Source organism: Merops nubicus, unplaced genomic scaffold (genome assembly GCF_000691845.1).
Source record: "Merops nubicus isolate BGI_N331 unplaced genomic scaffold, ASM69184v1 scaffold19568, whole genome shotgun sequence".
In the NCBI taxonomy this organism is placed as follows: domain Eukaryota; kingdom Metazoa; phylum Chordata; class Aves; order Coraciiformes; family Meropidae; genus Merops; species Merops nubicus.
The window spans coordinates 44,014-57,689 of NW_008623885.1; the positions used below are offsets into that span (position 1 = coordinate 44,014).

Below are 13,676 nucleotides of genomic sequence, written 5' to 3' on the forward strand. Positions count from 1 at the left end.
CTCCAATATCTTCCACTATTAGATCCACAGTCAAGAATCGTTATTTTGCTTTTCAAAAACATGCAAGATGTGGATTGTGAAAGTCTCACTGCCTTCACCTCATCACTGTGGAAGGATGTACAACAGATCCACCTGCCTCTCTCCTGACCTTTATCTTATCCTGCCTGTCTCTTTATCTACATGCACTACACCATCGCCTGTGCCAGTTTTCCAAGGGAAGCAGTAGTAGTACTAGGAGAACATAAAAGCTCCAGTTTTGAATGATGATGGCCAAAACTAGGCCATTCATTTATTTAGATCTTATGATCTGGTTGAAGCCTCTTCATTGAGCACTGGAGCAAATATTCATGATGAGTGTCACCCACCAAAGACAAGTTACCCTCTTGTAGTCTCACCCCTCAGTATTTTATTACCATATGCTGTAGTCTACTTCAACATCTAGAGTTTTTTTGTTCCTAGCCCTAACTGTAGGGACAATAAGGGCCCAAGTAAGCTCAACTGCATTTCCAAAGCATGGGCAGACAGCCTATTGACACGCTGGATCAAACTGTCAGAAAGGACCAAAACAAATCTGTTGCAAAAAGTCCTATTTGAACCAAGAAAGAACACAGTTAAGCATGCACATGTAAAGGCTTTTTCTTTGCTACAGTTATGTCTCAAAGCCAAAGCCCAGCGCTGAGTTAGGGAAACTTGATCACCAACAGTTGCAAAGATGAAAGCTGTAAATGTTATCCAAAAATCTGCAAAAAGCAGGACTTTAGCTCAGATACATTTATTGCCCAGTCACAGAGCCACGTATTGAAAACCAAAGCACTAAAAGAATAAATACCATAAAACATCTACGTGGAAAACAAGAACTGGTGTGTAAATGACACAGCAAGGAGCAGTAAAATAAAAAAATCCTTGCCATATTTTGCAAGAGGAAATTAAAAAATAATTGTGTGGATTCATGACTTTCTTAGCAGAAAGCCTCCACTTTCAAGAAACAAGGCTGTGGAAGGCTTATCTAGCATTTAGAGTCTACATGAGGGCATGCGCCTCAGTTTGAGAGGAAAGGGCCTCAGGTTAAAAACACTGCATGAAGCAGTGCTGCTGCAGCTTGGCAAGTATTCTTCATGGCACAACGTAAAACTCCTGCCATTCCTGAATCACTGCAATACATACAGAACATGATTTCAAAACACATTCAAGCAGTAATTCACTTGAGCAGTTTCTTGTTTCCATGAAACAAGTTTCAGAATCGAGCACCAATGAGGTGAAGAGGCAGGTGTTCTGGCAGAGGCTTGCTGTGTGAACGCTACCTCAAGGATTTTTCTGTCACATGCTATAGAAGGTAGAGACACTACTGATCATCACTGCAGAAGCAGAGAGGTAAGCGTTAGTAAAACTCAACGGATTAGCTAATGAATACAGTTACATCACTGTCACTTAGCAGCTACTAACAATAAAGACAACAGTTGTAACAGAGCCAGCTGTTGCTCCTCAAGTCCTGAGACACGATTACTAAAGGAGTATAGTCTGGATCTCCTGCACAGAAGCAACAAGCCTGTAACTAGAAATGGATTGTGTTTGTTCTCCAAGTAGAGCACTTGTGTTACTCTAGTTCTCTCTTGCAAAGGAAGACTGAGGGGGCAAAACGACTGACCCATTTTTCAGGAATAATGAAGCTCATCCTAGAGCCCTATTCAAAAGGCTTGCCCACAATCCAACGGGACTCAAGCAGATAGCCTGACAGTACTCTGTGCACTTCAATTCTAGCCTCACAGAGTCCTCAGGTAGTAAGTCCTTATACACACAAGCCCTCTTTTCAATGGTTGCTGCCAATCCCCCAGAGAGAAGCTACAAAGAACTCCGTACACACATACATTTTTATTTCAATAAATAAAGTTTTACAGGCTCAGGCTTTTTTTTTTTTTTAAATCACATATACAGAACAGAAAAATGCCTGACCAAGTAATATGAATTAAACTACTAACCCTGGGAAGGAATGCATGCCCCCTCTAACACTGAAGACCTTGACTGAAAAGGTGTTTCCCACGGGCAGCATAGTAATTTACTTCACAGATTAGACAGCTTGAAAGAGATGTGGCCAAAGCAAATGACCCTAAATGAACCACTTGTCTTTATAGAGCCACAACAGTGGAAGGAAAGCCAAGAGCCCCAACGCCTCCATTTGCTAGTGTCACTGCTGTATGAATATGTATATCTTCACATCCTTTAAGCAATCCATTCCAAACACAAGTGGAGAGGCTAAGCACAGCAGGTATGCAAAATTATTCCATTGAAGTACAGATATTGGATGACAAGGTAACGTTATATTTCAAGATTTTAAATGAGCAGATGCTTTTGCATCCCCTTCAGTATGGCAGTGGAACAGATCCCACCTTCTTCTCATAGAGGTTTAGTCCAAAAACTTCCTGTTGGCATTAGCACCAAAGAGAGCCACTCTGATTTCTGGCATCATCTGTTGAAAAAGAGTGCATCAGTTATATGCAATGGGCAATACAATTGCTGTGCACTCCTCACTGCAGGCACCACAGGACAACCAGACCAGGCTCTGACATTAACAAGTCAATAATTTGAGTTTTCAGAAGCCTTTACCTGATCACACATTGCCAGCTACTCCACAGACTTAAAGGATTGCTTATACTGCACGGTAAGAAAGAGATGCCAGAGCTAGTTTTTTTTTCCATTAGGATATAACAGGTCTCAGCCAAAATTTCTAGTGCTCAAGCTAGCTACAGTCATTCAAGTTAGCCTCAGGAGTTCAACATCCTGACTGCAGTGTAGTCATTGTAAGTCTTTCAGGATCATAATTTCTAGAGTCTTATGTTCATGCTCAATTCAAAAGGCACCAATCTGGGAAAAGCCATGTTTGTTGTAGAGAAGCACAAACAGTAGGTAATTTGCTTCTTTCCACTCAAAAATAACTTCTTACTCATCATCCATGTTAAAAATCTGTCGCGCACTATTGTAACAGTCACCATATTGGAAACACCAGGGTTTAACTACAAGACAAAACTAGTTAATTATGTCTTGTTCACCTTGGCCTTGAGTTAGAGAAACTCACCTGCTGGGCCACAAGATCCAGCCGACTTTCCAGGGTATTGGAAACCTTAATTTTACCATCACTGTTAAAGATTTCAACACCTCCAGAGCTAGAAAGGGAAAAAAACAAACACAAAAAAAATAATCTGTGAAAACCATGAGACATCTCAAAGTCAAAATGTAGCGGAGAGATTATCCAAAATCAGCACTTACATGCAAGTTAGATACATAGAGAAGATTTTTTTTAAAAAACTAATTTTTTTTTGGTCATATCTTAACAGGAATCAGCACAAAGTAAAATCAGCACAGCATAAAGCATCTTTAGAGTTACCAGAGACGACAGCTACATACAAGGGTCCTCATTACCATGATCTAAATGCAAGCAGAGCTATGGAATCTGTCACTTCAAACCAGCTTCAGACTCTGCATTTCATTATGAATAGACAGCTTTCAGATTTTGTGTGGTGAGGAAGAGGGCTAAAAGTTTTATTTTAGGCCCATACATAAAGATCACTGATTATCAGAATATGCAGCTTTGTGCCATGTCTTTTATCATGCTACATGGAAATAATAGTCTTACAGCCAGAACAGACACAAACACTGTCAGGTGATTATCCTGCAGCACTTTATGACTCGATTTGCTTCATCTTGAGATTGGAAGTGTGGCTGCATCCATATTCTCTCTCTTTAAGAGACCAATAGTTAAGATCTACCCACAGTTATTCTCTGCCTCAGTATGGTGAACCAGTTGCACAAAACTACTGACATTTGTGATTGAGACAATGCTTGTCTGGTGGAAACTGCAGAGCCTGTGCTTGATTAACACAAGAAGTGTCAGACTTCACTGAAACAGCAGCAGACACACTGTGGGGATATTCCACATGTAATTTTCTGAGACTGTTCTAGTAGGAGCTGTGGCTTGAAAAGCTGCATTAAGTTAGTGCTCTGTATAAAAGACTTCCATTTTCCTTACATTTCCTCTGGCAGGAAGTTGTCTTGGTCAATATGAACATCCACATCCCTTTTTGTGGCATTTTTGTAGATGGGAATGCTCTTCTGTACAGCAGTCTAGGACACAAGATAAACCACCAATTAGCACTGACAAATGCTAGCACACCACTTGGACTTTGTCACTCAATCATTTGTAGCAATAAAACAAAGGCACTAAGACCTTTTTTTTTTTTTAATTAAGCAAATGTATTTCAGTATGGCTTCGGAGCCAAAACCAATTATTAATTTTGCCGAAATGTCTAAAGTTTCCTAGGTAATATCCAAGCAAGCAAATGATTCCCAGCTTGAAAAGCATACTTGTTCTCTTGCATTGTATTGGCAGCAGAAGTGCAGAAAGCAAAGCTTATTTTCGTGCCACACAGATGGGATCTGAGCAGCAAATGTTTGCAGTCAGGTCCCAGCTTTTGTGAGCAGGATGCTGTCAAACTATTCTAGGTGTCTTACCTTGACCAGAGGAAGATCCTGTTTCCTGCACCGAACAACTATTCTGGGCTCAAGCAGCTGGTAGAATCCCTACACAAGATAACCATTACAGTATCAGAAAGTCACCATTTTAATTGCCTTAGAATTATTCAACCCCAGTAAAGGAAATCTGAAAACCAAAACCTGACACTATCAGCCTCTTTTATTTAGCTCTTTGCTCACAAGTTTACCCCATGCAGACATTCTGAGAGGGCAGCAGCAATATCTGTGATAGAGACTACAGCTATAGATTATGCATTTCTTTGGAAGCTTCAGGACTGGAACTCAAGTGCAACTAAATGTATGTATCACAGGATTTTGTTGCCCAGACAGTGTACATGTATACATAAGGATCACTGTTGTCTAAGGAGACTGAGCATGCAGCCAAGCTCACTTTCTCCTAGGCAGGTCTTGAAGAAGACATGCAGTACTTCCAGATGACTGTTCTAACAACTCCTGCCTTGCAGATCCTCTAGTAATATATGAAAATAGAACAGAACACGTTTAGTTCCAGTTGGATGGGACCTACAAGGCTCATCTAGTCCAACCATGAGTACAGATCCCCCACTGGATCAAATATAATGAGCCAAGACAGACATAACCAGCTTGCAAGAGTGAGACAGGTTTGCCTGACGTACAGGAACACCAGACCTAGGTGTGACACAGAGACAATAGGGAACTGGAACCGCATGCTGGTAACAAACACTGTTAAGCAAACTCTGCTATCAAACAAGAGACCACGTGGATAGCTTCTGCGGGTTTACAGGACCAACTCACCAGAAGGTGGCACTAGTGGCTGCAGGACTAGCCCTGGCCAATGCTTCCTGCATTTTTAGCAGTTAATTTCTGGGGCTTAAGGACAGTATTGTAGGTAAGCAAGGCTTTGATTCTGCTTTGTATCCCTGTCATAGAGACATGCCATACCACAGTAAATTTGTCAGAGTCAGGACTTAGAAGTTGCAAACGCCAAAAAGATTTTAAATGGGCAACTATTGACTTCCAGGTTTGGAGAAACAGCTTTTACCAAAGGTGTGTCTGATCCAATCAATTACTACAGAAGTTTAAAAGTGTGCATCCTACAGTGCATGCTACAATGTATGCGTGCACATCTGCGATTGTCTTCTAATTGAATTGCTGCTTGGGATACCAGGCTTTACACCTCAAAATAGGCTGCAACCTTATCTGTTCAGAATCCAACACTGAAAGATATCCAAGACTGAATGAAAGATACAGCAGAAGAGATGTTTAAAACAAAGATCACCCAGCAACATTTGATGTAGATTCCAATACAAACATAACTTCTAGTGTTTTTTTTTTCTGAAGAAAGGCACCTAGGAGGGTAGGGCTATGATCATTTACTGTTTACAATTTAAATATTTACCTGTAGAACTAGTCCGTCCAGCAGTATCTGGTACCTGGCACCATCCTTCACCACCTTGGCAAGTCTCTGCTTGGCCTCACTCAGCAAATCCTACATTCAGAAGAAATGGGATCAGCAGAGCCCATCTGTTTGGCATTTGGTTTCATGCCTACCAACTTTCTGTACTCCTGTTATAGCTATCACACCCTGCCAACATGTAAACGTACACTCCAGCTGGTGCTCCTCCAAGCTAGACCTTCATCTCTGTGCGTGGCACAATATCCTTTCCAAACACTTCCCCTCTCCCTGCCCTGATCTGAACCCGTTACAACCTGACAATAATTCCTTTCTCATGAAAAAGGGAGACCTCAGTAGTAAAAGGATAGTACTTACAGTATTAATTCAGACAAACTAAGTATATTGTAAAACATTGCCTGATGTCAATTAATGAAGTCGTCCAAATAACATTTTTTCAGCTTTGTGGTTGAGCAAAGAAATCTAATCTGTCTTTTTATCAAACAATACTCAGCTTAGGTATTTTTTAACTGTAAGCAAACTCAAGTAAAAGTTTAAAAGTTAGAGCTTATTTTTAATTTGAAGTAGCTGGTTTTAATTATCTTTATTCAGCAAATCAGTATCAAATGGGATTCAATTTTTAAGACGTTTGAGTCAGCTTCTTGAACTGAACCATCATAATTACTTCACATAAAGAAATTGTATGATTTAGTATAAACCTTTCTTTACTGTCCTGCCTCATAGTGTTTAAAAGAAGAATGCATCTTCTTTTAAACATAACAAAATCATGATCGTGGGTATAAGGACAGAAGACCATCACCATTTAATGTTGCAGTCAAACCCAGTTATACCTAGAGTAACAACATTTCTGGAACTGCAGATCTCTCTTGTTCATGAAAGAGGCCAAAGATCTGGTAAGGGAAGAAAGAGCTGGCAGCATGTGACTTTAAAGGTTTTAAATTGAGGAAGAATGTTATGCGTTACTCAGAAGCATGATGTTGAGTCAGCTGACAGATGAGGAAGAGATTACCCAGCAGAGACTATCACAGCAGAGTTAGCTCTTGAGCCACCCACCTTCCTCCTCTCTGTGAATACAATCTGATGTTTGAAACTAGGTTTAAAGAATCAATAAACTGGTGTTCTTCTGCCAACTCCCATTTTCATGGTAGTATCAACTTGAATATTAACCAGTCTTTTATATTTGACTTCTACAGGTCTCACAGGTTTTCCAATAGCTCAACAGCACCATCTAGCAGAGTATCAACACTTAACTGTTTCTGAGGTGGGGCAAGAGATCATAGGAAAGCTGGAAGCTGTATAATGAGCAGAATGAGAATAAACTACACGTGGTTTAAGATAAATATAATAAGCCTGAACTAAGACTAAACATAGCCTGCTCTGATAACTGATCACTCACCCTATACGTCACCACACAGATTTGTCACCTACTAGAACAAGAAGCAAACCTTTTCATATACTAGGGGCCACTGAAAAAGAGAGAGAAAAACTCAGTTACTTGTGGTTTTAGCCTACTTGCTTAAGCCGTGCCAGCCTTAATGTACAAATGTAGCTTCAGGCAAACAGAACTTCAAAGTTCCACCAAATGTGCAAGAGAGAGTTTCGGCTCTTTAACCTGTTGTCCAAATGATAGATAAAACGCTGCCTGGAATGTTCCTGGCAGGGAACTGTGTTTCCCTAAAAAAGCAGGTATTAGAAATTGTGAAAATAAGCTAAAGCAGATTAGTGAAGCTGGACTAATTCCTTAATGACTTTTCAGAGCAGCTGGGAAAGCCATTTTTGTATTCTGAAACAAAAGACACTGAATCACAAATCATAGTTTTCTTTAAAGGGTGGTTAAGAACATTTCCTAACAGATGATTGAAATAGAACCTCTGTGTCTTCACCACAGAGATACTCACTGCAATAAGGTCATCCCTTGCCTTGAGGACCTTCAGTCTTGCTTGATTCATCAGGTTGGACATCTGACTGCAAAGTGCACGATAAAGTTGAATCAACCTATCAGACTTTGACAGAAGCACTTCAACATTTAACTGCATACTTTACATTTAAAGATAACAATACTACAACATCTAACAAAAAAAGTCTGCTCACCCATTTGAACCCGTTTCTGAACTAACACAAATTATTACAATGCAGAACCTTGTCCTTCCGTAAAGACCCACCAATACTAAAACTGAAATGACCATTTGTCCCAGAATAACAGACCAAGGTAGATTTCTGGACAATAACTACATAAAGAAATACAAAAGATACTTTCACCACACTTACTAACAGTTATACTATTGTAGATAATCTTTGATAATTTTTCCCCAGGAAAAAAAACAGAAACTCATAATTAGAAGTAAATATGCTGGCCTATTTGCCCAGGAAAAAGAGTTTTGTATAGAATAAGCAATAAAATGGGAGCTCAGGGAAGTCAGCCATCTAACCTAAGAACTTACATTTTCTTTTGCTGTTCAATTTGTTTCTCTTTCTTTTCATAATACTCCATGATTTTCAGCCTCTGTGTCTGAACAAGGCGACCCTTCTCAATGTTGAATTCTTCTTCTGCCTACAGTAAAAATTAAATAACTGAAGTGGGAACTGATTCCATGGGCTGAAAAAAACAGAATCAAAATGAAACAGCCGTGCATTCAGAGCACATTCATAGACAAGCTAGGATGACATAACTTGTGGTTTCACATAAACAAAACTTTTCAAGCAGTACTCAAGGTAAAGGGACTTCAGGATGTGTTCTGCTGAACTATAACCTCGCTAACTAAGTGACAGTTTATTTTATCAATTGATTGACACACGTTTCCTTGTAGCATTTATCTCTCAGGCACCAAATTATCAAATTTATATATTATATACTGTTACGCAAAACTCGTTTTAACTGAGCTTCAGGTCTGATTTGGTTTTGTAGAATTGGTCTCTTTTCTGGCTAGAAGAGGTTCTACCTAAAACAAGCTACCCAGCCATCAGTGTCCACAAACTTCATCACTTTAGGCAATTCTTACACAAGAAGAGAGACAGTATAACTATTACTTTTTATAAAACCTAGTGGGACAGCATGTGAACCTCACAGCAAATTTTCCTGTTCAATACATGAGAATCCAATTTCAACTTCTGACTCAACTGATTTTGTGGATCATCGGGAATTTAGCATTAATTATTTGTGTAGATCTGAGTGTTTAAGGGAGATTAAATATTATTATTAATACATATATTGAGTCAAATACCAACAAGATATTTCAGTATTGGTACAGTGCAGATTGTAACTGTTGTTAATCATCATTAATCATATAATGGTTTGGGTTGGAAGGGACCTTAAAGATCATCTAGTCCCAACCCCCCTGCCATGGGCAGGGGCACCTCCCACTAGACCTGGTTTTGCCAGGCCCCATCCAACCTGGCCTTGAGCACGTCCAGTGGCTGAGCATCCACAGCTCCCTGGGCAAGCCGTTCCACTGTCTCACCACCCTTGTAGTGAAGAACTTCTTCTTTACATCTAATGTAAATCTACCTTCTTCCAGTTTGAGCCCATTACCCCTCATTCAATCACTAAAGAGCAAAAAGTAAAGTAAAAGAAGTCCATCTCCAGCTTTCTCATGGGCTTCCTTCACATACTGGAAGGCCACAATAAGGTCTCCACAGAGCCTTTTCTTCTCCAGGCTGAAGAACTCCAACTGTCTCAGCTTATCCTCATAGGAGATGCATCTTTCTTCAGTAAACAACTATATTCTACCACCAGGTTAATATCAAAGTCAGTCTCTTGTGGTTTAACCTAAGTAAAGAATTCTGCACGTGATTCAACTCATGCCTTAAATACAAATTTATGGTTTAGTTCCCCAGGATACTACTAAATTACATCTAGAATTAAGTCTGCAAGTGGCTACACAGGTTTAGGTACAATTACGAACCTGCTTACAAACAAACTTTTACCAAGATAATTCTACCAGTTTAACTTTCATCTTTTATCATTTTGGTACATGTATGAATGCTTTTGCAAGATTATTAGCATTCATGCTTTAATTTACTACTAATGTTTCTACTTGACACACTATGGAAGTCAAACAAAAATTAAAATTCAACCTTCTGGTAATAGCTTGTTATGACAAACCCTGGCAGAATTCACAATTATGCAGAGAACTCCTCTAATGCTCAGTGATGTCACGTTATGCATAGGAGGTGGGGAAGGTGTTCCACTTAACCCAGTCTATTCACATTGCTACTCAGCTCTCACAATTGCTTAAAAACAATGAGTGAGCTTGCATATGAATAAATTTATATTTAAGAATCAGTAAGAAAACTTTCACTAAAAAATAGACCCAACTTGTTTTCATTTGTCAAAACCCAATAGACACTAAGTATTTGGCTGCATCATTTCTTGCTGCATAACTAAAGGTGAAGTAAGCTGTAGCTCACAGAAGGGTCCGAGGACTGCTCTGACTGCAACTTCCAAAACGTCACATGCAATGACAGTTTTTGCACTTATTTTTTTCCTGTTTGCACTTACTGACATTGAACTTCCATTTTTACCTTTGCATCTATTTCTTCAGCCTTTTCATTGGCTTCCTGCTCGATGAAAGCCATCATATGCTTGATCTGTAGTAAGAGAGAGAAGACAATATTTTTTGTTGGAAAGAACTTTGATGAGAGGAAGTATGTATACATCCCTCATTTGCACAGTAGGCCCCTTCATATCCATTTACTAATTCATAAGATGCTGGTTTTCAGGGAAATTGAATTGAGGTCAAAGAGTCAGTTCACCTCAAGAAAGACTTTAAGAATTGTTTTTCCCATGTTATTCTGTATAATGCTGTTTCACTGGCTGTCATTGGAAGAATGCACTTTAGATATGCAAAAAAACCCCCCAAATCAATCCAAGAGTAAATTTGTATAAATGTGAGGCTGGGTATTTTCATTCTTTGCAAGGAAGAACAGTTTTTCACCCCCAAGGATTAAAAAAAAAAAAAAAATGCTCGCAGAGTAATATTTAAGTAGTTTGTTTACTTTCTGTAGCATTTACATGAAACATAGAAAGCTGATGTAAGAGTCCCAGCTCTATGTCTGGCATAGATGGCATCTGAATGAACCTGGGCCTTCCACACTACATGACTGGTGAAGCAAAGCAAAACGCTCCTGACCACTCTGGTCAGATCTGTACAACCAGAAGTTTCTTTACACACATGAGAAATCTTTCTTGAAAAAAATGTATTAAGTTCTGTAAAGACTTACAAGGCCATTAAAAAATGTTATATGGTTCAACGCAAAATGACTTGATAAAAGTAGCTGCTCACTAGTTTGGAGGAGCTGAGAAAGAAGACAGAGAGAGCAGCCCTAGATGATCAAGACCACATCAAGTATATCACATGATGTTTTAAAGCCTGGTATGCACTGACACACTCCACTTGAAGAACCTTCTTGAAACCACCTCAAAACACTATAAAGCACAAGTTGAACCGCTTAAAGACGAGAAAAGCAACTATACTGAGTTCTGTTATTTATCACACGCCTTTCTGTGAGCAGGCCTAACTCCAGGCTCCTGCCTGGGGCACACTGTAAGACCTCGGGCCTAACCAAACAGTGCAGCCGTTTCCAAGGGCAGATGGAGAGAACCACATACCTGAGTGGATCATAAGGGCCTACTGACTTTTTTGGTTGCACTTAGTGATGAGACAATCTGGTCTGAATAAACTTGCATGGATGATTCTGTTTATATAATCTCATGTTAAAAATAAATATTTTAAAGAGATAAGAAAGGTGCCAAGGTGAAAACTGAGCCAACGTGCAAAACAGCACAAGGCCAGTATAGATGAAAAAATGGAAATGAACAAAAAAAGTGGAAGATTTTAAGCATGTGCAGTGGAAGAAAGGAGCAATAGTTCTCCCACATCCGCAAAATGAAATCAGCGATTTTCCTTTAATTCCAGTTTGCAACACTTACAAGAGCATGTCTGCCTACAGTGCCAGCTTCCCATGCTGCTCGGCTGATTAGATGACGGGATAAACAAAGGTTTAGATCTACCTGTGCTTCAGATAGGACACAAGAGGCATGTAAAATAAGGAAATTATTTTGCTGCATAGCCTGCTGTTGACAGAGACTAAGAACTTTTGCATGGCAGTAGCAACCCTTGCGTTACTGAGTCACTTCCTTCAGTTTGGTTTGGCTTCTGAATTTTGTAAAAGTACTTTCAACAGTTCTGAGTGTTCAAGAGACATCCTCTGCATAACAAAGAGGGATCAGATGGAAGCAAGCTAATACCGCTAAACAGCCGTTGTTTCCTCCAAATTCTGTTGCACCAAAATCCCTTTTTGCTTTTCATAGAAATCAAAAGAGATCCCAAGTGAGAATTTCACATCTATAAACAGGGTTAGTATTAGCAACTGACAAAAATCTGTATTTTTAAATGAGAGATTAATTATAAATGAATTTAATAACTTGAGCATGGTAATGTTTCCTACAGAAAGGAAGAGGGGTTTTCCCATCAGTAGCAGCATGACTATCTTTTCCATGGGAAGTTCTGGATGTTCGATTTGCTTTAGCTAGAAGCAAGTAGCCTGATTAGATAGAGCTATATATTAAACATCCTGGCAGAATAAAGCAAACAAGTCTATCAATAGGAAAAATTCTTAAATAGAGATGATTTTCAAAGTGAAAATTATTGAAAGCCCCATGACAAGTAGTTAGGAGACCGGAGGACCAGTTGGCGAGTTCATACTGGATAGGTACACGTGCAGAACTGTCATCTTTCTGCTGGGTTCTCTTCTCCAGTTAACAGCACCCTAGGCTCAGGAGTGTAAAACAACGACAGGGAAGCTGCAGATGTGAAATGCTATTAGCATTACACATTTAGTGTATCAACAGAATCTGAACTAATCTTTAAAGTTCAGGTCCATGGTGGCTGAGCAACACCACCCCACCGTCAGTGTTACTTTTATTATTTCCATGGAAGGGGCAGGAAAAAGCAAACAAGCTTTGCAGATAAAAGGCAAGAGACTGTAATGTTACAACTCCTCTTTTGGAAAAAGGTAATCTACTGATTTTACTTTCAATGTGGTGCTTCCCTGCCAAGAGATGATGTTTACTGAATGAGAAAGTGAGACAGAAGCACTTGTGATGCAAAGGACACAGGGAACTTGTCAGATCTGCTCATCACCTGCAGGAAACTCCCCAGACCAGTGCTGACTGGATCCATGCAGTCTTTAACATTGCACGACATTTTCAACCCAGCTCAAAGCAGCTTTTTTAGGCAAGGGCAGTGTTTACTGTCAATAAGGACAAAGTGTCCTGCCTCAGGAGGAAGTCTCCACAGTCAGACTTCAGGGTTGTAAGTTTCCACTGCAAGAGAAACCCAGGCTGTACTATTCTGCTTGGAATACAAAAGCGAAAAAGGCATTTGAGAATGCTGAATACCTCACCCAAATGTGAATTTACACCTAATTAGATGCGGTAGAACTAGAAGAACAGAAAAGATGGTAATTCCATAGAGAGCAACAGCTAAAAAGACAATACGTAAGTACAGCAACATATTTATCTTCCTTGAAGTGCAATTAAACACTGTATATAGTGCAAAGGCTGGTCATGATCCTTTTCACTATAATCTGGCATAATATGCCACCAAAATGCTTCAACAAAGTTCCCCAATGGGCGGCAAACCAATCTGCCCAGGGTAAAAAAAAAAAAATCACTTTCTTCAGAGACTTCTCCTTCTCACCAAGATTCTAGAGAAGTCCCTTCCCCTTCACCACCCCTTTCCTTCACAGAGGAGAGCCG

At 39.6% G+C, this 13,676-nt stretch overlaps 1 protein-coding gene across 1 annotated transcript; it reads right to left on the bottom strand.

Moving 5' to 3' along the window:
- Positions 1-1,852: 1,852 nt before the first annotated feature.
- On the bottom strand, positions 1,853-10,501 carry ATP6V1E1 (ATPase, H+ transporting, lysosomal 31kDa, V1 subunit E1). Its single transcript, XM_008945232.1, has 8 exons — positions 10,439-10,501; positions 8,359-8,468; positions 7,816-7,882; positions 5,903-5,992; positions 4,504-4,572; positions 4,022-4,116; positions 3,071-3,158; positions 1,853-2,464 (listed from the first exon to the last, which is right to left on the bottom strand). The coding sequence occupies exons 1-8, from the start codon at positions 10,493-10,495 to the stop codon at positions 2,402-2,404; spliced, it is 639 nt and encodes a 212-aa protein (XP_008943480.1). The 5' UTR covers positions 10,496-10,501; the 3' UTR covers positions 1,853-2,401.
- Positions 10,502-13,676: the final 3,175 nt, after the last annotated feature.